The sequence below is a fragment of the Pelobates fuscus genome, chromosome 6 (genome assembly GCF_036172605.1).
Source record: "Pelobates fuscus isolate aPelFus1 chromosome 6, aPelFus1.pri, whole genome shotgun sequence".
Classification (NCBI taxonomy): domain Eukaryota; kingdom Metazoa; phylum Chordata; class Amphibia; order Anura; family Pelobatidae; genus Pelobates; species Pelobates fuscus.
This window is the reverse complement of record NC_086322.1, coordinates 4,206,084-4,231,980: the sequence shown is the minus strand read 5'-3', so window position 1 is coordinate 4,231,980 and position 25,897 is coordinate 4,206,084. Positions and strand designations below refer to the sequence as shown.

Here is a 25,897-nt window from a genome sequence, read left to right as displayed (position 1 = left end):
CAGTCAGAGTTAGAAAGCAAGGCAATATCCCCAATCCTCCCAATAACCGGACGAAACACAGTATGGGAGTCAACTAACTGGCTTTATTCACAGCTGGCATATTTATACAGTTCCCCATGCAAGGGGTTTCCATACAGTTGTTTCAGGGGATTTCTCCCATCATGCAGTATAATTCTCCCAACAGGCTTTGCTGCACGAGAAGGATACTCCCACTAAAATGGACGATTAAGTGGATTATCCCCTCGTGCAGCAGAACTGACAATCTACATTAAAATACGTTTTTTGGGTTACATTCGGTAGATTAACGTGACCGAACGTTCGGTAGATAGCTGGGGTCTGAGCGCATCTTTTGGGAGAATACCGCTCAGCTCCCAGCTGAATTGACCGAACGCCGCATGAAATACATTTAACCATCGAGTTCGGTTTAAAACTACCGAACACCGATGGGAAACGAAATGTGATGAGAGCGGAACTCCCGAACGCTCTGGAAGTCCAGCGGTGTTCGTATCATTGAGTAGCCGTTTTTAGTTCCAGGCACTCGACGACCGAACACCGCTGGAGATACAAAGGATCCAAGATGGCCGACCGCCGCATGGTCGGTAGTCGAACGACGGCCACCTAGGAGAGCCTTTAATTACCGATTGCAACATTGTTGCAATCGGTTAATGAGTGCCACACGACCCTAAGTGTGTGGTCCACCTGGGGAGCCCGTATTCATTTGGCGAACGGCCCGGATAGCCGCAGTTCGTCAAACGAAGTGTTTGCATGCTGGTAGCTTAGGGCTGCTAGCATGCGAACGGCCATAGATAATATACACATAACACAAAAATATACAGTCCCCCCTACAACCTACGGACAACCTTGGTACAGCATAGTCCAGAAGTGGCTAGGTTTGCCACATGGTTGTTTTCCAAAACCCTGTGGGTGGTACTAATGTGTATATAAGAACAATAAACCCACAGCTCTGTCTGTTCACTGCTTGACCCTCAACACGGAGCTTTGTCTCGTTCTTGGGGGGATTTACTTTATGCTGTTAGAGACTGATTGCCAGGAGTGTAAGCCGCTTGGGTGCTTTTCCTGTTCAGCAGCTAGCAGCTATTCGTGAGGTTCCAGTTCGGGAGTTTGGAGTGCTACTTGGTATCCTGTTCGGGAGTTTGGGGTTCTGCAGTAGCTGTGCCTGTGTCTCTGGAAGGGGAAGATCTACTAAACGGCTGTTAAAGCGGCACTGTCATGCCGAACTTACCTTTCCTCAATCTCTTCCTCTTCTCCCCCTCTCTCGGGATCTGTTATTCTTTTCTTCCTGTCTTCTTTAGTTTTCTTTAAAATCATAAGACAAAGTAGGGACTCTTTGTCTTATGGAGGATTCCTCCGCTTGACCAGCTCTGACCAGCGGAGGAGCAAAGTGTGCTTCATTTCCGCTGGTCAGAGCAATTTTCCCATGATCCCTAGCTTTCCTCCCTGTTCCCACAATGCTTCCTGTCAGTATTGCCGAACGTCCTGTCACTTAGACAGAACGCCGGCAAAACTGCCGAATTGCATCCTAACAGAATGAGCACTGTTTCTCCATTCGTATTAGGATGCAATTCGGTACTTTGATCGTATCGGAATTTCATTCTAATGAATGAAACTCCGATCCTATTAATTGCCGCGGCTGCATCTTGCAGCCGCTTAGTAGATAACTCCCTAATTCCCACGGTATCAGGGAGCTATCTACTAAAAGGCTGAAAGACCTAAATTGGTCTTTCAGCCAAATTTACTAACACTAAGTAAAAATGACGTAGTATTAGTAAATAATATGCCCCTACTCGCTATACCGCGAGTAGGGGCATGTCTAGTAAGCAGTGAGCAGCCTGTGGCTGCTCACTGTAAAAAAAAAAAAAAAAAAATATTGCCCCCCACCCCTAAACGACGGGTGGGGGCCGTAAAGTAAAATAAGGGAGGGAGACCTATTGTCCCCCCCCCGGCCCCCACCCCTGAGCGGTGGGTGGGGGCCATAAAGATAATGAGGGGGGGGAACCTACTGTCCTCCCCCCCGGCCCCCACCCCTGGGCGGCGGGTGGGGGCCATAAAGATAATGAGGGGGGGGACCTACTGTCCTCCCCCCGGCCCCCACCCCTGGCCGGCGGGTGGGGGCATAATGGTAATAAGAGGGGGGGGGACCTACTGTCCTCCCCCCCTCGGCCCCCACCCCTGGGCGGCGGGTGGGGGCCATAATAGTAGTAGGGGGGGGACCTACTGTCCTCCCCCCGGCCCCCACCCCTGGCCGGCGGGTGGGGGCCATAATGGTAATAAGAGGGGGGGGACCTACTGTCCTCCCCCCGGCCCCCACCCCTGGGCGGCGGGTGGGGGCCATAATGGTAATAAAGGGGGGGGACCTACTGTCCTCCCCCCGGACCCCACCCCTGGCCGGCGGGTGGGGGCATAATGGTAATAAGAGGGGGGGGGACCTACTGTCCTCCCCCCCGGCCCCCACCCCTGGGCGGCGGGTGGGGGCCATAATAGTAGTAGGGGGGGGACCGACTGTCCTCCCCCCCCCCGGCCCCCACCCCTGGCCGGCGGGTGGGGGCCATAATGGTAATAAGAGGGGGAGGGACCTACTGTCCTCCGCCCCGGCCCCCACCCCTGGCCGGCGGGTGGGGGCCATAATGGTAATAAGAGGGGGGGGGACCTACTGTGGGTGGGGGCCATAATAGTAATAAGGGGGGGGACCTACTGTCCTCCCCCGGCCCCCACCCTTGGGCGGCGGGTGGGGGCACTAAGTAAATTCCCCCCCCCCCCAGTAAAGGTGACTAGGGGTACCCAAGCCCCTAGTCACCCACCCCCCACCCAAATAAAAATGCCCCTACCTACCCCCCTCACCCTAAAAAATAGTGAGTGGGGAATAAAATTGCTAACCTGTAAAGTAAAATTAAACTTACCATTCGACGTCTTCTTTATTCTAAAATCTTCATTTTTCAGCCCCCAAAAAGGCCAAATAAAAAACCATCATAGCCGTCGAACTAAAAATAAAATAAAAAACCCGAGCGCCAAAAAAAAAACTGACGAAAAAGAAAAAACCCGAGCGCACAAAAAAATAATCCATCTTCACCCATGGAGGGCTCCGCGCAGACTGAGCTCTGCAGGGCGGGGGAAGGCTTATAAAGCCTTGCCCCGCCCTGCAATTAGCCTAAGAACACTCTGATTGGTGGGTTTAAGCCAATCAGAGTGCTCTTTGTCATTTTACAAGCGTGGGAAAGTTCTTTGGAATTTTCCCACGCTTGTAAAATGACACAGAGCACTGTGATTGGATGGCTTGAAATCCATCCAATCACAGTGCTCTGTGTCATTTTACAAGCGTGGGAAAGTTCTTTGGAATTTTCCCACGCTTGTAAAATGACACAGAGCACTGTGATTGGATGGATTTCAAGCCATCCAATCACAGTGCTATGTCATTTTACAAGCGTGGGAAAGTTCTTTGGAATTTTCCCACGCTTGTAAAATGACATAGAGCACTGTGATTGGATGGATTTCAAGCCATCCAATCACTGTGCTCTGTGTCATTTTACAAGCGTGGGAAAGTTCTTTGGAATTTTCCCACGCTTGTAAAATGACACAGAGCACTGTGATTGGATGGCTTGAAATCCATCCAATCACAGTGCTCTGTGTCATTTTACAAGCGTGGGAAAGTTCTTTGGAATTTTCCCACGCTTGTAAAATGACATAGAGCACTGTGATTGGATGGATTTCAAGCCATCCAATCACTGTGCTCTATGTCATTTTACAAGCGTGGGAAAGTTCTTTGGAATTTTCCCACGCTTGTAAAATGACACAGAGCACTGTGATTGGATGGATTTCAAGCCATCCAATCACAGTGCTCTGTGTCATTTTACAAGCGTGGGAAAGTTCTTTGGAATTTTCCCACGCTTGTAAAATGACACAGAGCACTGTGATTGGATGGATTTCAATCCATCCAATCACAGTGCTCTATGTCATTTTACAAGCGTGGGAAAGTTCTTTTGAATTTTCCCACGCTTGTAAAATGACATAGAGCACTGTGATTGGATGGATTTCAAGCCATCCAATCACTGTGCTCTGTGTCATTTTACAAGCGTGGGAAAGTTCTTTGGAATTTTCCCACGCTTGTAAAATGACACAGAGCACTGTGATTGGATGGATTTCAATCCATAGGTCCCCCCTCATTCCCATTATGGCCCCCACCCGCCGTCCAGGGGTGGGGGCCGGCGGGGGAGGACAGTAGGTCCCCCCCTTATTACCTTTTTTTTTTTTTTTTTTTACAGTGAGCAGCCACAGGCTGCTCACTGTTTAGTGGACATACCCCTACTCGCGATATAGCGAGTAGGGGCATTGGGGAGATTTTAATCTCCCTTGTGATATTTTGTGGGTCATATTGACCCCCATAGAGAGAGGAGGGGACCTGGGGGGCTTATGAAGTAGTGGGGAGCTCTGCTCCCTGCCGCTTCTATAGTTACATATTGCAAGGAGGGAGCTGCACGCCGGTAGCTCCCTCCTTGTAATAAACTGAACAAACAAACGAACACTGATACTCAGTGTTAGTTTGTTTGTCTGATGTTTGTATTCATTCATTCGTCTGTCTGATGAATGAATGAATAGGTGAAATTCCTGTTCGCATGTCCAGGTGTTTCACTGGCCATGTGCGGGAATCTCACAGTCTGTGTAGTGTGGGTAGATGACGTGTCCCACAGGGACTTCACCTACCCACACAAAGATGGCGGCGCCCTGAATAAAGATCGGGGCAGAAGATAAAGAATTAAAAAGAGGTAATGTGGGGGGCTTAGGGGCATTTGGGGGTAACTAGGGGGTCGATTGGATGTAGTTGAGGCGGGAGGGGGGTTAAAAAAAAAACGGAATTTGGCATGACAGTGCCGCTTTAACCCCTTTTATGCCTGGGAGTGCTGTTACAGTGTGACATACAGACACAGTGATACAGACACTGTCCTGCACAAAGATACAGTCATACGGTGACATACAGACATAGTCATAAAGACACAGACATACATACAGTGTCATACACAGACATACATACAGTGTCATACACAGACAAACAGAAACACAGTCATACAGTGACATACAGACTCAGACATAGAGATACAGTCATACATGCAGTCACAATTAAGAACATGTATTTCTATGTCCCTAATTGCGCCCATCTTCATTACTGGCAGGTCTGCTCTCCCTCTATAAACCCTCCCTGCAGAGACCTGGCTACTTACAAGTTGTATCTCTCCCCACTCTGCCCGAGTATCTCTCCCCAGTCTCCCAAAGTATCTCTCCCCAGTCTCCCCAAGTATCTCTCCCCACTCTTGCTGAGTATCTCCCCCCACTCTCCCCGAGTATCTCCCCCCACTCTCCCCGAGTATCTCTCCCCACTCTCCCCGAGTATCTCTCCCCAGTCTCCCCGAGTATCTCTCCCCAGTCTCCCTGAGTATCTCCCCCCCACTCTCCCCGAGTATCTCCCCCCAGTCTCCCCGAGTAGCTCTCCCCAGTCTCCCCGAGTATCCCCCCCACTCTCCCCGAGTATCCCCCCCACTCTCCCCGAGTATCTCTCCCCAGTCTCCCTGAGTATCTCTCCCCAGTCTCCCGAGTATCTCTCCCCAGTCTCCCCGAGTATCTCTCCCCAGTCTCCCCGAGGATCTCTCCCCAGTCTCCCTGAGTATCTCTCCCCAGTCTCCCTGAGTATCTCTCCCCAGTCTCCCTGAGTATCTCTCCCCGAGTATCTCTCCCCACTCTCCCTGAGTATCTCTCCTCACTCTCCCTGAATATCTCTCCCTACTCTCTATGAGTAATCTCTCCCCACTCTCCCTGAGTATCTCTCCTCACTCTCCCTGAATATCTCTCCCTACTCTGCCTGAATCCCCACTCTCCTTGAGTGTCTCTCCCCACTATCCCTGAGTGTCTCTCCCCACTATCCCTGAGTGTCTCTCCCCACTCTCCCTGAGTATCTCTCCCCACTCTGCCTGAGTCCCCACTCTCCCTGAGTATCTCTCCCCACTCTCCCTGAGTATCTCTCCCCACTCTGCCTGAGTCCCCACTCTCGCCGAGTATCTCTCCCCACTCTCCCCGAGTATCTCTCTTTCACTCTCCCCGAGTATCTCTCCCCACTCTGCCTGAGTCCCCAGTCTCCCTGAGTATCTCTCCCCACTCTGCCTGAGTCCCCAGTCTCCCCGAGTATCTCTCCCCACTCTGCCTGAGTCCCCACTCTCCCCGAGTATCTCTCCCCACTCTGCCTGAGTTCCCACTCTCCCTGAGTATCTCTCCTCACTCTCCCTGAGTATCTCGCCCTACTCTCCATGAGTAATCTCTCCCTGAGTATCTCTCCTCACTCTCCCTGAGTATCTCTCCCTACTCTCCATGAGTAATCTCTCCCCACTCTCCCTGAGTATCTCTCCTCACTCTCCCTGAATATCTCTCCCTACTCTGCCTGAATCCCCACTCTCCTTGAGTGTCTCTCCCCACTATCCCTGAGTGTCTCTCCCCACTCTCCCTGAGTATCTCTCCCCACTCTCCCTGAGTATCTCTCCCCACTCTGCCTGAGTCCCCACTCTCCCCGAGTATCTCTCCCCACTCTCCCCGAGTATCTCTGTTTCACTCTCCCCTAGTATCTCTCCCCGCTCTGCCTGAGTCCCCACTCTCCCTGAGTATCTCTCCCCACTCTCCCTGAGTCCCCACTCTCCCCGAGTATCTCTCCCCACTCTCCCTGAGTATCTCTCCCCACTCTGCCTGAGTCCCCACTCTCCCCGAGTATCTCTCCCCACTCTCCCTGAGTATCTCTCCCCACTCTGCCTGAGTCCCCACTCTCCCCGAGTATCTCTCCCCACTCTCCCCGAGTATCTCTCTTTCACTCTCCCCGAGTATCTCTCCCCACTCTACCTGAGTCCCCACTCTCCCTGAGTATCTCTCCCCACTCTGCCTGAGTCCCCACTCTTCCTAAATATCTCTCCCCACTCTCCCTGAGTACCTCTCCGTACTCTCCCCGAGTATCTCTCTTTCACTCTCCCCGAGTATCTCTCCCCACTCTGCCTGAGTCCCCAGTCTCCCTGAGTATCTCTCCCCACTCTCCCTGAGTATCTCTCCCCACTCTCCCTGAGTCCCCACTCTTCCTGAGTATCTCTCCCCACTCTCCCTGAGTCCCCGCTCTCCCTGAGTATCTCTCCCCACTCTCCCTGAGTATCTCTCCCCACTCTGCCTGAGTCCCCACTCTCCCTGAGTATCTCTCCCCACTCTCCCTGAGTCCCCACTCTTCCTGAGTATCTCTCCCCACTCTCCCTGAGCCCCACTCTCCCCGAGTATCTCTCCCCACTCTCCCCGAGTATCTCTCTTTCACTCTCCCCGAGTATCTCTCCCCACTCTACCTGAGTCCCCACTCTCCCTGAGTATCTCTCCCCACTCTGCCTGAGTCCCCACTCTTCCTAAATATCTCTCCCCACTCTCCCTGAGTACCTCTCCGTACTCTCCCCGAGTATCTCTCTTTCACTCTCCCCGAGTATCTCTCCCCACTCTGCCTGAGACCCCAGTCTCCCTGAGTATCTCTCCCCACTCTCCCTGAGTATCTCTCCCCACTCTCCCTGAGTTCCCACTCTTCCTGAGTATCTCTCCCCACTCTGCCTGAGTCCCCACTCTCCCCGAGTATCTCTCCCCACTCTCCCCGAGTATCTCTCCCCACTCTCCCTGAGTATCTCTCCCCACTCTGCCTGAGTCCCCACTCTCCCCGAGTATCTCTCCCCACTCTCCCCGAGTATCTCTCCCCACTCTCCCCGAGTATCTCTCCCCACTCTCCCCGAGTATCTCTCTTTCACTCTCCCCGAGTATCTCTCCCCACTCTACCTGAGTCCCCACTCTCCCTGAGTATCTCTCCCCACTCTGCCTGAGTCCCCACTCTTCCTAAGTATCTCTCCCCACTCTCCCTGAGTACCTCTCTTTCACTCTCCCCGAGTATCTCTCCCCACTCTGCCTGAGTCCCCAGTCTCCCTGAGTATCTCTCCCCACTCTCCCTGAGTATCTCTCCCCACTCTGCCTGAGTCCCCGCTCTCCCTGATTATCTCTCCCCACTCTCCCTGAGTATCTCTCCCCACTCTCCCTGAGTATCTCTCCCCACTCTGCCTGAGTCCCCACTCTCCCTGAGTATCTCTCCCCACTCTCCCTTAGTCCCCACTCTTCCTGAGTATCTCTCCCCACTCTCCCTGAGCCCCACTCTTCCTGAGTATCTCTCCCCACTCTCCCTGAGTCCCCACTCTCCCTGAGTATCTCTCCCCACTCTCCCTGAGTCCCCACTCTTCCTGAGTATCTCTCCCCACTCTCCCTGAGTATCTCTCCCCACTCTGCCTGAGTCCCCACTCTCCCTGAGTATCTCTCCCCACTCTGCCTGAGTCCCCACTCTCCCTGAGTATCTCTCCCCACTCTCCCTGAGTCCCCACTCTTCCTGAGTATCTCTCCCCACTCTCCCTGAGCCCCACTCTTCCTGAGTATCTCTCCCCACTCTCCCTGAGTCCCCACTCTCCCTGAGTATCTCTCCCCACTCTCCCTGAGTCCCCACTCTTCCTGATTATCTCTCCCCACTCTCCCTGAGTCCCCACTCTTCCTGAGTATCTCTCCCCACTCTCCCTGAGTCCCCACTCTCCCTGAGTATCTCTCCCCACTCTCCCTAATTCCCCACTCTCCCTGAGTATCTCTCCCCACTCTCCCTGAGTCCCCACTCTTCCTGAGTATCTCTCCCCCTTCTCCCTGAGTCCCCACTCTTCCTGAGTATCTCTCCCCCTTCTCCCTGAGTCCCCACTCTTCCTGAGTATCTCTCCCCCTTCTCCCTGAGTCCCCACTCTCCCTGAGTATCTCTTCCACTCTCCCTGAGTCCCCACTCTCCCTGAGTATCTCTCCCCACTCTCTCTGAATCCCCACTCTCCCTGAGTATCTCTCCCCCTTCTCCCTGAGTCCCCACTCTCCCTGAGTATCTCTCCCCACTCTCCCTGAGTCCCCACTCTTCCTGAGTATCTCTCCCCCTTCTCCCTGAGTCCCCACTCTCCCTGAGTATCTCTCCCCACTCTCCCTGAGTCCCCACTCTCCCTGAGTATCTCTCCCCACTCTCTCTGAGTCCCCACTCTCCCTGAGTATCTCTCCCCCTTCTCCCTGAGTCCCCACTCTCCCTGAGTATCTCTCCCCACTCTCCCTGAGTCCCCACTCTTCCTGAGTATCTCTCCCCACTCTCCCTGAGTCCCCACTCTTCCTGAGTATCTCTCCCCACTTTCAAGGGGACTAACACCTGGACTGTGGCATGCCGGAGGGGGATCCATGGCAAAACTCCCATGGAAAATTACACAGTTGATGCAGAGTCTGGTTTTAATCCATAAAGGGCATAAATCACCTAACATTCCTAAATCACAATGGATATGGATTGACACCTGACATATGACATATTGACACCTTGACATATGGATTGACACCTGTCCTCAGAGACCCTGATACACACTGACACAGAGCAGAATAGGGAATGTTCCCCCTACATAGGGTCACTTTGCAGATATAGATTGACACCTGTCCTCAAAACCCCTGATACACACTGACACAGAGCAGAATAGGGACTGTTCCCCCTACATAGGGTCACTTGGCAGATATGGATTGACACCTATCCTAAGGATCCCTGATACACACTGACACAGAGCAGAATAGGGACTGTTCCCCCTACCTAGGGTCACTTGGCAGATATGGATTGACACCTATCCTCAGAGACCCTGATACACACTGACACAGAGCAGAATAGGGACTGTTCCCCCTACATAGGGTCACTTGGCAGATATGGATTGACACCTATCCTCAGAGACCCTGATACACACTGACACAGAGCAGAATAGGGACTGTTCCCCCTACGTAGGGTCACTTGGCAGATATGGATTGACACCTATCCTAAGGATCCCTGATACACACTGACACAGAGCAGAATAGGGACTGTTCCCCCTACATAGGGTCAATTGGCAGATATGGATTGACACCTATCCTAAGGATCCCTGATACACACTGACACAGAGCAGAATAGGGACTGTTCCCCCTACATAGGGTCACTTGGCAGATATGGATTGACACCTGTCTTCAGGGACCGTGATACACACTGGGGGGGACCTAAGGATCCCTGATACACACTGACACAGAGCAGAATAGGGACTGTCACTTGGCAGATATGGATTGACACCTGTCCTCAGGGACCCTGATACACACTGGGGGGGGGGGGGCTACTGTCCTCCCCCCGCACCCACCCCTGCGTGGTGGGTGGGGGCCATTAAAATAATGAGGGGGGGTGACCTACTGTCCTCCCCCCGCCCCCACCCCTGCGCGGTGGGTAGGGGCCATACAAATAATGAGGGGGGACCTACTGTCCTCACCCCCGGCCCCCACCCCTACGCGGTGGGTGGGGGCCATAATTCACAATGGGCGGAAGACCTACTGTTCTCCCCCCGCCTTCACCCCTGCGCGGTGGGTGGGGGCCATAAAAATAATGAGGGGGGACCTACTGTCCTCCCCCCCGGCCCCCACCCCTGCGCGTTAGGTGGGGGCCATAAAAATAATGAGGGGGGGACCTACCCCCTGGCCCCCACCCCTGAGCAGTGGTTGGGGGCCCTAAAAAAAGCAATAAGGGGGGGACCTACTGTTCCCTCCAGCCCCCACCCCTGAGTGGTGGGTGGGGGCCCTAAATAAAAATCCCACCCCCCAATCAAAGGTGACTAGGGGTCCCCATCCACTAGTCACCCACCCCCAAAAAAGTAACCCCCTACCTACCCCCCTCACCCTAAAAGATAGTGAAGGGGGAATAAAATAACTAACCTGTAAAGAAAAATTCAACTTACCATTTGATGTCTTCTTTTTTCTAAAATCTTCTTTTTTCAGTCCCAAAAAAGGGCAAATAAAAAGCCATAAGAACTGACGCAATTAAAAAAAAAATAATCCATCTTCACCCATGGAGGGCTCCGCGCAGACTGAGCTCTGCAGGGCGGGGGAAGGCTTATAAAGCCTTGCCACGCCCTGCAATTAGGCTAAGAACACTCTGATTGGCTGGTTTAAGCCAATCAGAGTGCTCTTTGTCATTTTACACAGCGTGGGAAAATTCCAAAGAACTTTCCCACGCTGTGTAAAATGACACAGAACACTCTGATTGGTTAGATTCCAAGCCCACCAATCACAGTGCTCTGTGTCATTTTACACAGCGTGGGAAAATTCCAAAGAACTTATTAATAATCAACATACTTTACTTACAAACATGTCCAAAATTCAGCCAATTCCATCCAGGGGTTAAAGAGTTAGCTGGAAGTCCTTTATGACCGACCGCAAGCACATTTCCCTGCCCAAAACAGTTCCATGGATTTGGGCTGTGCGGTCGGTCTATTTTACACCAAGAAACGAGCGTTCGAATCTTCGAACGGGACTTAGTCTCCAGCCGCGGTGTCGAAGAAGGTACGGGTCAGCGTTGTTCGTGCAATTGGGTAGCTGAAAATAGTTCCATAGATTTGGCTGCACACACCGCTGACCGCGTTCAACTAAGTTAAAATGGCCGCCTCCACGTGTTCGTTTGTCGAATGGCGGCCACTTCGACGACTTCGGCACTTCGATGACTTCGATGACTGCATTTGAAGTGCCAGTTTAAAGTTGTAACACTGCTCCAAAGTATTTAAAGGGCCAGGAACAGCATCTTACAAATCCATTATGCCCAAATGCAGTTAAAGGGCAATACATCCCAGGGCCATAGTCGCAGGGCAGGAGGCTAGTGATCAGTCCTCTCCAATGCCCAGTGGCAAATGGCAGTTTGTCACAATAGTGTACCAACATTGTGGAGCCATAGCGCAAACCTTTTATTTACCAGAGTAAAATGTTGGTTTATTTTAGCATATTTAAATTTTGATATATACACTAATTTCTACAGATAGTAAACTGTCTGTAGTACTTAGGAGCAGGTGTGCTTCTGTGTGTAGAGTTGGTGGTTGTATATAATGTTAGCATTTTAATACAGGGGTGTGTTTGTATGTAATATTTGCATTTGCGTGCAGTTGTGTGTTTGTGTGTGTGTGTGTGTGTATGTAGTGTTGGCTTTTAAATGCTGGTGTAAATTTGTGTGTAGTATTACTGTTAGAGTGAAGGGTGTGTTTGAGTTTGGAGTTTGAATTCATATGGACTTTTGTATGTAATATATGTACATACACTGCCACATGCCACATACATCCTTACACAGATATACAGATACACACACTGGCACATAAACACACACACCAAGACACACAGATACACACACCTAGACACACAGATACACACACCAAGACACACAGATACACACACCAAGACACACAGATACACACACCAAGACACACAGATACACACACCAAGACACACAGATACACACACCTAGACACACAGATACACACACCTAGACACACAGATACACACACTGGCACATAAACACACACACCAAGACACACAGATACACACACCTAGACACACAGATACACACACACCAAGACACACAGATACACACACCAAGACACACAGATACACACACCAAGACACACAGATACACACACCAAGACACACAGATACACACACCTAGACACACAGATACACACACCTAGACACACAGATACACACACCAAGACACACAGATACACACACCTAGACACACAGATACACACACCAAGACACACAGATACACACACCTAGACACACAGATACACACACCAAGACACACAGATACACACACCTAGACACACAGATACACACACCAAGACACACAGATACACACACCAAGACACACAGATACACAGTGTGACGAACTGCACTTCGCCACTGGTTTTTGGAGGGGCCTGTTTGCCAGCCTCCTAAACTGGGACTATGGGCCCTGTGATAACCCATGTTCAATCCCTTGGACTTTTAACTGGAACAGATTCAAACATGTGGCGGCGGCCATCTTAAATTGTCCCTCAGTGTTTTGCCGTTGAGTGTATGGAACTGTTATGGGCATGGGACCATGTGCACAGTGGGGCAAAAATAAGACTTCCAGGAAATTCCTGAACCTCTGAATAGATCTGGGGGATATTTGGATATGTTGTTCACCCAGATCGGGGATGTGGGGATATGTTGTATTTTGGGGTTTGTAAAAATGTATGTTTTCATCGTCATAGTCCATCGTCTTTGTTAATTGTATCACAGGCAGAGGGGAGGGATTGGGTACAGTATTTTTCAAATGTTTTTATTGGATTGTTAATTTCATGTCCTGTGCCCCACAAGGTCCGTGTGGGCGGTAACCTTGTGGGGAAATACTGTATAAAAGAAGCAGCTGTACCATTCAACCTTCCGTTCTACTTCACCCTCAATCTGGAGTCCTGTCTCTTATTGGGGGAATCTGCTACAAGGGATTGCTAGGCTCGTCATACTCGAATAATACCTTGAATAATCACTAAGCTCTGCTAAGAGCTTGTTCCTGTTCCTGCTTCACTCTCTGGGGAAAGAGAGGTTCACCCACTGGAACCTGGAGCCTTGTCGTAGGTCCAGGGTGGGTAGGAGACGGCGAGACCCCAACCAAGCTGCGGCGGTTCATGGGGTCTGCAGTGCTTATGGTGTCTGGTGCGGTGATGATGGTCCTTGGTAAGCGCTAGGAGCATCCGTCGGTGGTCCAACCCTCAGCTAGGTTGGGGCAACCATCACACACACTGGCACATAAACACACAAAGATACACACATACTCAGATACACACAGATGTACACACCTAGACACACAGATGTAAACACTGATACTCAGATACAATCACACAGATGTATACACACTGACACTCAGATATACACACCCAGACGCACAGATGTACACACATCCAGAACACATACACACTGACACAGATGTACACACCTAGACACACAGATGTACACACTGACACTCAGATGCACACACCCAGACACACAGATGTACACACTGACACTCAGATACACACAGATGTATACACACTGACACTCAGATGCACACACCCAGACACACAGATGTACACACTGACACTCAGATGCACACACCCAGACACACAGATGTACACACTGACACTCAGATACACACAGATGTACACACTGACACTCAGATACACACACCCAGACACACAGATGTACACACACCCAGACACACAGATACAGATGTACACAAACTGACACTCAGATACACACACATTTTGGATTGTTGAAATCACGGGGGGGGGGGGGGGGGTTCATGCGGAACATCAATTGACAAACACTACTCCATTTTACTTCAGCAATATCACATTTGTCAACTTTAGATATCATTTATTGGTTGTGGAGTGTCACCTGCGGGAGTGGAAATCCTAAAGGAGTCAGAAGAGTGCAAGCTCAGTTAGGAATGCTGATGGTGAGCTAGCACTGTGCACGCTTTGTATTGTAAGTAATGGTATTGCAGACACAATAGCTGGCTGGAGCAGGAAGAGGCAACAGGAATGTCAGACAAACAGTGTTTGTTATTAAGTAAAAACAATGCCCACGGCTCCTGTATTTACTCAGATTTCTGTCCCTGGCGCTGGGACAGAACGATTTCAGAGAGGCTTCCATTTTATGGCAACAGCTGCAAATCTTGGTACTTTATAAATGAAATAGAACCAGAAATTCCAGTCGATAAAGGGAGCCTGCGCACACAGCTTGCAGAATGTCTGGAAGTTTGTAAATCTGCTCATTGAGAAGCATTAGAAAGCCACGATTGGGTGCGTGCTTCCATGAGAAGCCTCCCTGCACAAGGTTTAATCGGAGCGATAAACACGCAAATCAGAGCATTAAACCCGGCAATCGGAGCGATAAACACGCAAATCAGAGCATTAAACCCGGCAATCGGAGCGATAAACAGGCAAATCAGAGCATTAAACCCGGCAATCGGAGCGATAAACACGCAAATCAGAGCATTAAACCCGGCAATCGGAGCGATAAACACGCAAATCAGAGCATTAAACCCGGCAATCGGAGCGATAAACACGCAAATCAGAGCATTAAACACGGCAATTGGAGCGATAAACCCGGCAATCGGAGCGATAAACTTGGCAATCGGAGCGATAAACCCAGCAATCGGAGCGATAAACCCGGCAATTGGATCGATAAACCCAGCAATCAGAGCGATAAACGCGGCAATGGGAGCATTAAACCCGGCAATCGGAGCGATAAACTCGGCATTCGGAGCATGGCAATTGGAGCATACAACCCGGCAATCTGAGTGATAAACCGGGCAATCGGAGCGAAAATGCGCCAATCACAGCAATAAACAGGCAAATAAGAGCGATAAACCCGGCAATCGGAGTGATAAACCCGGCAATCGGAGCGATAAACCCGGCAATCGGATAATTAAACCCGGCAATTGGATAATTAAACCCAGCAATCAGAGCGATAAACCCAGCAATCGGAGCGATAAACGTGGCGGTTTAATTTTTTTTATTCAGTAAGGAAAAAGCCCACTGGTAGAAATTTCACGTTTTGTGATTTTGCTGAATACTTATTGTGGCGAAACCGACCTCGCCACGTGTCCTTGGAGGGGGCTGCTTGCCCGCCTCTTGCCTTTAGACTATGGCCCCTGTTCTTTTTCCCTGCAGAAAGGCTGGTTTGTGCCTTCCTGCGGACTGTTAAAGCCATGCTACCCCAGATAGCTATGCCATGGAGCCCAGCCATATACTGAAAGACTGTATGAAAGACTTTGGCTCCATGGCGATTGAACTGTATGTATGTGATCTGAGCGCCATCCGGTAATAATGTGCGCTCAGATCAAAGCTATCTGGGGATAGGTAGAATGTCTGTATTTTATGTAATAAATGTAACCTTGTGTATTTTTTTTTTTTTTTTAATTCTTTATTTATTATAAGGTTACAATATAACATACATCAGTAACATTTTCAACATAAACCATTAGGAGCACGCTGAGGCAGGCATAAAAACATGTAGGTTGCAAACGAGTATAATATTAACAGAGCATAACCTATTGCGCTAGGTAAGTCAGATTGTGTTACCGCCCCGACGTGCCACCCAGGTTCACGGTGCTCCACCTTAAATTTTTTTTAAGTGTAAAACGAGAAAAGAAATAGACTCAGTTGGTCCGAACGCCTGATACGAGATAACCAGGATGACGTAGTGACGGCATCTGTTGAGTTTTGTGGTATTCAAGTACATTTCCCCACTCCCACCTTAAGTGAAAGGCAGCCGCAGTAAGGGTGCGTTTTAACCATTTTAATCTCCGGCAGTAATAGCTCCGTGGAGGTAGTGTGAGGATTGTGCCGTCAGATAGTGGGGGATATAGGGACCATATGGAGTTAATAGTGGAAAAGTAGCGATAGTAAGAAAGAAAGAGGAAGGGGGGGATGGTAAGGGGGATCAGGAAGGGGTTTTGGGGGGGGGGGAGGGGAAGGGAGAAGGGGGTGCAGGGACCCGTCAGCTCCTTTGAACATTTAAGTATCAGAACACGGGGGCATTGGATGGACCATATTTTGACGGTGGAAAGGTGAGTGACTTCGGTGGGGTATCGTATAGCTTGCTAATTTCCCGGTTGGGACCCTATACTCCCGTGCAGGATAGAAAATTCAGGAGTATCAACCGGTGCAGACACGTCGGGAGGGGTGGGGCGATGGGGGACAAGCCCACTCCCCCCCTCTCAACCGACCACCCCGCTATCTATCCATGGAGCCCAAACCCTCTCAAACTTCGCATGTGTGCCTCTGACCTTGGCCGTCAGCTTGTCCATTAGGAATGTATCTTTAATCTTGTGTAGGACCATGTTCAGTGGGGGGGTAGTATTTTGTAGCCACATTTGTGCTAGGGCTCGTCTAGCGGCCAAATTAATTTTATGAATCAGTAGCTGTTCCGTTCTGGACCAGCCTTCCATAGGCCTAGCCAGGAGGAAGACCCAAGGGTCCAGGGTGATCTCTCTATCGAATATAGTCTTCAGTAACTCTGCTATCTGTTTCCAGAATTGCTGAATCATCGGGCATTCCCACCACATATGCATGTAGGTTCCCTTATTGCCACAACCTTTCCAGCATAAGTCTGTGGGAGTTCTATGCATCCTATGAAGTTTAACCGGAGTGGTGTACCACCTAAACATAGTTTTGTAGGCTTGTTCCTGCATGGAGACACATACCGACGAAGTCGCAGCGGCCTCCCAGATATCCTGCCAGTCCACCCCTTCAAGCTCTTCGCCCAGATCGGCCTCCCACTGTGCTACATAGGTGAGTGCTCCCCATTCCGATGTGGAGGTACTTAAGTGAGCGTATAAGGCAGTGATAAGGCCTTTCGGGAATTGCTCCTTCAGGCACATGTTCTCGAAGAACGTAGGCGGTGTTAATGCTATAGCCCGGATCGCTGGTGTTTGAGCGAAGTCTCTAAGCTGCAGATACCGGAAGAAGTCAGAGGGGCGCAAATTCGCCCTAGTCTTTAGTACCTCAAACTGAATTATCGAGTCACCTTCATATAGATGACACAGACTTTGAGTCCCGTGCTTTCTATGCCCCTGAAGTCCCCAGCTGTCAGCCCCGGGCTAAAGGCCGTATTCCGTAGGTAAGGAGTTAACGGAGAGGACTGCGTGGATAACCCGTATTTAAGCGATGTAGCATCCCAGAGTTTTATAGAGTTCGCAATGGCCGGGCAGTTGATGCGTGGGAGTGGTCTGTTGGCCTTGGGGATCCACATAAAGAATTGGGGGATGTCGGGTTCCATGAGGGATGATTCCAGATCCACCCACCTCCTTTCGTTCGGAGGAGAGTGCCATAACGCTATTTGCGTAAGTTGGGCCGCCAAGTAATAATAGTATAAGTTCGGTAAGCCTAGTCCGCCTCTAGATCTTGCCCTGTATAGAATATTTTGAGATACTCTGTGTTTCTTGTTTTGCCAAACAAACTTCCCTATGGCTTGCTGGAGCGAACCCAGGTCGGACTTAGTCAGTTTGAGCGGCAGAGTCTGAAATAGGAAAAGGATCCGCGGGAGCACGTTCATTTTCACCGTGTGGATCCTACCTATCCAAGAGATCGGTTTATCCTGCAATCTGTCCATATCCGCTATTAAGGTGCGGATTAAGGGTGTATAATTCTGTTGGTGTAGGTGGGTCGGGTCCGCTGTCAGTCGAACCCCTAGGTACTTGATATTGTCTCTGGCTATAGGAATCTTATATGTCTCCCTTATGTGGTCTATGTCAGAGTCGTGCATACAGATCGGGAGAGCGCTTGATTTGGTGAGGTTCACCTTATAGCCGGCAAGCCTGCTATAGGAGTCCAACACTTCCATCAAAGCCGCCATCGAAGCCCCTGGGTCAGTCAAGGTCAGTAAGACGTCGTCAGCAAAGCCGGATACCACGTATCGCTGGCCTTTGATCTGAATTCCTCGAATTTCCTGAGTGTCACGTATTGTTTGCAATAGGGGCTCCAGCGACAGAGCGAACAGCAGTGGGGATAACGGACAGCCCTGCCTCGTTCCGTTGCTTAAACTAAATGGTATAGTTTTTGATCCTGCTATCCGAACCCGCGCCTGCACGTCGGTATACATTGCCCTAATTGCAGTCAGGTAGGTGGCCGGAAGGCCAAAGTGCTGAAGGACTTCAAATAAGTAAGGCCATTTGACTCTGTCAAAGGCCTTTTCCGCGTCTAGCGACAAGAGCAGCGTTGGGATCCCTTTATCTACCTGTCTCCAAATGAGGTCGATGTTACGTCTAGTATTTTCGAAAAGTTGCCTACTAAGAATAAATCCCACCTGGTCTGGATGGATTAGTTTTGTGAGGAAAGGGTTCAATCGGGTAGCCAGGATCTTAGCCAGGAGTTTTGAGTCGTGATTGATTAATGAGATTGGGCGAAAGTTCTCCGGAACTGAGTCATCTTTGCCAGGCTTGGGTAGCAACACCATATCGGCCAGAGACATATCCCTGTCCGGAGTGCCACCCTCCATAAGGTCATTAAATAAGGTCTCTAAGTGGGGTGTGATTTCATCGCGAAAGATTTTATAGTAGCTACCTTCAAAGCCATCCGGGCCCGGAGCTTTGTTACCCTTCAGAGCGGTTATTGCCGCGTCGATTTCTTCGGCCGTGATCCGTGTGCCGAGGATATCGGATTCTTCCCTCCCTAATCGCGGAAGAGTCAGTCGAGACAAGAAATGCTTAGTTTCCTCGGTCGCCGTTCGAATGGTTATAGAGATTGGAAAAGTAATTTGTAAAGACCTGAGCTATGTCGGTGGGATCTGTACAGTTCCCACCCGAACTGTTTTTAATACTCGTTATATGTGAGTGGCCCTGTCTCGGGCGAAGAGTTCTGGCTAGCAATGTGTCCATCTTGTTAGATTTTTCATAATAGGTCCTCTTGGACCATATTAGAGCTCTGGCCGTGTCGTCCAGGAGTGCCTCCCGGACCGAAGCCCGCAGGTCCTGTACGCCCGCTAGTGTAGTAGGCGACGGGGCAGCTTTGTGTTTTTCCTCGGCCTTTCCCAAAGCTTCTAAGAGAGACGATAGTAGTTGCGATTTGCGCTTTTTCTTCAGTGTGGCTTCGCGAATCAAGATACCGCGGATAACCGCCTTGTGGGCGGCCCACACCGAGGCCGGGCGGAGGCCCGACTCTGTTTCCCTAGCAAAATATTCCGACATTTCCTTCCGAACTATGTCTACCACCGCCAGATCTTGTAGCAAGTAACCTTGTGTATTTTATTGTATTTTTATGTCTTTTATTGTCCTTTGTCTGCCATGTGGCTAATGGAGTTTTGCCTCTGTCCTTGTAGATAATTGGATTACTTCTCAATTATCTCCAGGATAGAAGACTCTGTGGAACTGGTTTTGGGCAGAAAAGCCATGGTTAATTTCTTTTGAACCAATGGACCAATTTGGATGATTTTGACATATGTTTGTATTTGGAGTATGCTGCTTATGAAAATTTATGTTTTATGTTTGTGGCATGTATATTTTAGAAGTTATAAATATTGTGTAAAAACTGTATTCCTCTGCCGGTGATAATGAGATTACCCATTGGGTTCAGTAATCATATCACAGGCAGAGGGGAGGATTTTGTGTGGGAGTGTCTGTGTGTATTGTACGGATTGATTGGTTGTTCTATAATACCCTGTGGGCTGTACTGTGGTTGTGGATTGGGAATAAAAGAGACTGTATGTGCCAGGACAGTCAGATTCTGCTTAACCCTCAAACCGAAGTGTTGTCTCGTTATTGGGGGAATTGGATTGTATGCTGAAGGTACCGTCCTTCCTCCCCAGCGGCAGTGTGTACCCCAGGGAGCAGAAGGTGCCGTTCTTCCTCCTCAGCGGCAGTGTGTATCCCAGGGAGCAGAAGGTGCCGTCCTTACTCCCCAGCGGCAGTGTGTACCCCAGGGAGCTGAAGGTGTCGTCCTTCCTCCCCAGCGTCAGTGTGTATCCCAGGCAGCTGAAGGTGCCGTCCTTCCTCCCCAGCGGCAGTGTGTATCCCAGGGAGCTGAAGGTGCCGTCCTTCCTCCCCAGCGGCAGTATGTGTCCCAGGCAGCTGAAGGTGCCGTCCTTCCTCCCCAGCGGCAGTGTGTATCCCAGGCAGCTGAAGGTGCCGTCCTTCCTCCCCAGCAGCAGTATGTGTCCCAGGCAGCTGAAGGTGCCGTCCTTCCTCCCCAGCGTCAGTGTGTATCCTAGGCAGCTGAAGGTGCCGTCCTTCCTCCCCAGCGGCAGTATGTGTCCCAGGCAGCTGAAGGTGTCGTCCTTCCTCCCCAGCGGCAGTGTGTATCCCAGGCAGCTGAAGGTGCCGTCCTTCCTCCCCAGCGGCAGTATGTGTCCCAGGCAGCTGAAGGTGCCGTCCTTCCTCCCCAGTGGCAGTGTGTATCCTAGGCAGCTGAAGGTGCCGTCCTTCCTCCCCAGCGGCAGTATGTGTCCCAGGGAGCTGAAGGTGCCGTCCTTCCTCCCCAGCAGCATTGTGTATCCCAGGGAGCTGAAGGTGTTGTCCTTCCTCCCCAGCAGCAGTGTGTATCCCAGGGAGCTGAAGGTGTCGTCTTTCCTCCCCAGCGGCAGTGTGTATCCCAGGGAGCTGAAGGTGCCGTCCTTCCTCCCCAGCAGCAGTGTGTATCCCAGGGAGCAGAAGGTGTCGTCCTTCCTCCCCAGCAGCAGTGTGTATCCCAGGGAGCCGAAGGTGCCGTCCTTCCTCCCTAGCGGCAGAGTGTCCTGCAGGGAGCAGAGACCGTCGGTCTTGCACCCCAGCCACGGGACAAAATATTGAAAGGGGAGACAGTCGGTTCCCCCCTCCACCAGCAGAGAGAGTGTCAGGGAGAGGAACCTGCTACCCCCTCTCCCCAGCGGCGGAAAGTGTTCCAGGGAGAGGAGTCGGTGACCACCTCTACCCAGCGGCAGCTTATTTCCCAAAGGGGAGACCCTAGTCTCCCAGATGGGGCAGGTGAGGCAGTCAGTCTCGCCCCCCCAGCAGCAGGACAACATATTGAAAGGGGAGACTGCCTGTCGTGCCCTCCAGCAGCAGTACTGGGTCCAGAGAGAGGAGCCTACTAACTCCTCTTCACAGCTGGGCTCCAACCAGACTACTCCAGCTGACGTGCTGGCATCAGGGCAGAGTACCACTGGTCTCTGCCCCCTCAGCAACCCACAGATCCGAAGTACCCGTAACCCACAAAGCCGTGATGGAACCCCTGGACAAAGACTGGCTGCACGTTTACCCTGGTGCAGTAACTCTTTATTGTGGGTGGGCTGTACTGCTGATTGTGTTCTGTGGGTGGGTTGCTGGACTAACCAGGGCACTGACCGACAGGAGATCAGATACCCTGTTAGTCTTAATGGTAAAGGGGAAAAATGTGGCAAAACCGACCTCGCCACGTGTCCTTGGAGGGGGCTGCTTGCCCGCCTCTTGCCTTTAGACTATGGACCCTGTTCTTTTTCCCTGCATAAAGGCTTTTTTGTGCCTTTCTGCGGACTGTTAAAGCCATGCTACCCCAGATAGCTATGCCATGGAGCCCAGCCGTATACTGAAAGACTGTATGAAAGACTTGAATGGCGATTGAACTGTATGTATATGATCTGAGTGCCATCCGGTAATAATGTGCGCTCAGATCTAAGCTATCTGGGGATAGGTAGAATGTCTGTATTTTATGTAATAAATGTAACCTTGTGTATTTTATTGTATTTTTTTGTCTTTTATTGTCCTTGTCTGCCATCTGGCTAATGGAGTTTTGCCTCTGTCCTTGGAAATAATTGGATTACTTCTCAATTATCTCCAGGATAGAAGACTCTGTGGAACTGGTTTTGGGCAGAAAAGCCATGCTTCATTTGGTCACATAGGACTTAGATCTATCTTTTGAACCAATGGACCAATTTGGATGATTTTGACATATGTTTGTATTTGGAGTATGCTGTTTATGAAAATGTATGTTTTATGTTTGTGACATGTATATTTTAGAAGTTATAAATATTGTGTAAAAACTGTATTCCTCTACCTGTGATAATGAGATTACCCATTGTGTTCAGTAATCATATCACAGGCAGAGGGGAGGATTTTGTGTGGGAGTGTCTGTGTGTATTGTACGGATTGATTGGTTGTTCTGTAATACCCCGTGGGCTGTACTGTGGTTGTGGATTAGGAATAAAAGAGACCGTATGTACCAGGACAGTGAGTTCCTGCTTAACCCTCAAAGTGAAGTGTCGTCTCATTCTTGGGGGGAATTTGATTGTATGCCGATTGCCAGGAGTGTAAGCTGTTCGTATGGCTTTTCCTGTTCGGCTGTTTCCAGTGTTTGTGTGTCTCTTGTTCGGGAGTTGGTGAATTCGTGCAGTTTGCAGTTCGGGCGATTGGTGATTGCAGTAGCTGCTTTTCTATCTGGAAGGGGATTATCGCCTAAACGGTTTTTAACCTTTGGTGAGCAAAACGGTCTGTTACAATTATAACATGGCAATTTCTTGTTTTCTCCCTAGGGCGGTATTTACATATGAAAAACACTGGAACCTGAAGTTAGCAGATTCTGGGGGTGAGTAAACACTACCTCACACCATGCTGACACACACTGCACACTACCTCACACGATGCTGCCACATAGTGCACACTACCTCACACCATACTGCCACAAACTGCAAACTACCTCACACCATGCTACCACACACTGCACACTACCTCACACCATGCTACCACACACTGCACACTACCTCACACCATGCTGCCACACACTGCACCCTACCTCACACCATGCTGCCACACACTGCAAACTACCTCACACCATGCTGCCACACACTGCAAACTACCTCACACCATGCTACCACACACTGCACACTACCTCACACCATGCTACCACACACTGCACACTACCTCACACCATGCTGCCACACACTGCACCCTACCTCACACCATGCTGCCACACACTGCAAACTACCTCACACCATGCTACCACACACTGCACACTACCTCACACCATGCTACCACACACTGCACACTACCTCACACCATGCTACCACACACTGCACACTACCTCACACCATGCTGCCACACTCTGCACACTACCTCACACCATGCTGCCACACTCTGCACACTACCTCACACCATGCTACCACACACTGCACCCTACCTCACACCATGCTACCACACACTGCACACTACCTCACACCATGCTACCACACACTGCACACTACCTCACACCATGCTGCCACACTCTGCACACTACCTCACACCATGCTACCACACACTGCACACTACCTCACACCATGCTGCCACACACTGCACACTACCTCACACCATGCTGCCACACACTGCACCCTACCTCACACCATGCTGCCACACACTGCACACTACCTCACACCATGCTACCACACACTGCACACTACCTCACACCATGCTGCCACACACTGCACCCTACCTCACACCATGCTGCCACACACTGCACACTACCTCACACCATGCTACCACACACTGCACACTACCTCACACCATGCTACCACACACTGCACACTACCTCACACCATGCTGCCACACTCTGCACACTACCTCACACCATGCTGCCACACTCTGCACACTACCTCACACCATGCTACCACACACTGCACCCTACCTCACACCATGCTACCACACACTGCACACTACCTCACACCATGCTACCACACACTGCACACTACCTCACACCATGCTGCCACACTCTGCACACTACCTCACACCATGCTACCACACACTGCACACTACCTCACACCATGCTACCACACACTGCACACTACCTCACACCATGCTGCCACACTCTGCACACTACCTCACACCATGCTGCCACACTCTGCACACTACCTCACACCATGCTACCACACACTGCACCCTACCTCACGCCATGCTACCACACACTGCACACTACCTCACACCATGCTACCACACACTGCACACTACCTCACACCATGCTGCCACACTCTGCACACTACCTCACACCATGCTACCACACACTGCACACTACCTCACACCATGCTACCACACACTGCACACTACCTCACACCATGCTGCCACACACTGCACCCTACCTCACACCATGCTGCCACACACTGCACACTACCTCACACCATGCTACCACACACTGCACACTACCTCACACCATGCTGCCACACACTGCACCCTACCTCACACCATGCTGCCACACACTGCACACTACCTCACACCATGCTACCACACACTGCACACTACCTCACACCATGCTACCACACACTGCACACTACCTCACACCATGCTGCCACACACTGCACCCTACCTCACACCATGCTACCACACACTGCAAACTACCTCACACCATGCTACCACACACTGCACACTACCTCACACCATGCTACCACACACTGCACACTACCTCACACCATGCTACCACACTCTGCACACTACCTCACACCATGCTGCCACACTCTGCACACTACCTCACACCATGCTGCCACACTCTGCACACTACCTCACACCATGCTACCACACACTGCACCCTACCTCACACCATGCTACCACACACTGCACACTACCTCACACCATGCTACCACACACTGCACACTACCTCACACCATGCTGCCACACTCTGCACACTACCTCACACCATGCTACCACACACTGCACACTACCTCACACCATGCTACCACACACTGCACACTACCTCACACCATGCTGCCACACACTGCACCCTACCTCACACCATGCTGCCACACACTGCACACTACCTCACACCATGCTACCACACACTGCACACTACCTCACACCATGCTGCCACACACTGCACCCTACCTCACACCATGCTGCCACACACTGCACACTACCTCACACCAAGCTGCCACACTCTGCGCCCTACCTCACACCATGCTGCCACACACTGCACACTACCTCACACCATGTTGCCACACACTGCACACTACCTCACACCATGCTGCCACACACTGCACACTACCTCACACCATGCTACCACACACTGCACACTACCTCACACCATGCTACCACACACTGCACACTACCTCACACCATGCTGCCACACTCTGCGCCCTACCTCACACCATGCTGCCACACACTGCACCCTACCTCACACCATGCTACCACACACTGCACACTACCTCACACCATGCTACCACACACTGCACACTACCTCACACCATGCTGCCACACACTGCACCCTACCTCACACCATGCTGCCACACACTGCACACTACCTCACACCATGCTGCCACACACTGCACACTACCTCACACCATGCTACCACACACTGCACACTACCTCACACCATGCTACCACACACTGCACCCTACCTCACACCATGCTGCCACACACTGCACCCTACCTCACACCATGCTGCCACACACTGCACCCTACCTCACACCATGCTACCACACACTGCACACTACCTCACACCATGCTACCACACACTGCACACTACCTCACACCATGCTGCCACACACTGCACCCTAC

At 50.9% G+C, this 25,897-nt stretch overlaps 1 protein-coding gene across 1 annotated transcript in view; it reads left to right on the top strand.

Moving 5' to 3' along the window:
• The window catches only part of LOC134615249 (mucin-2-like), a 215,439-nt gene that overhangs the window by 16,177 nt on the left and 173,365 nt on the right, over positions 1–25,897 (top strand). Inside the window, exon 2 of the mRNA XM_063459735.1 lies at positions 22,918–22,970. Within this exon, the coding sequence (XP_063315805.1) occupies positions 22,918–22,970 (53 nt within the window). The remainder of the gene's footprint in view (positions 1–22,917; positions 22,971–25,897) is intronic.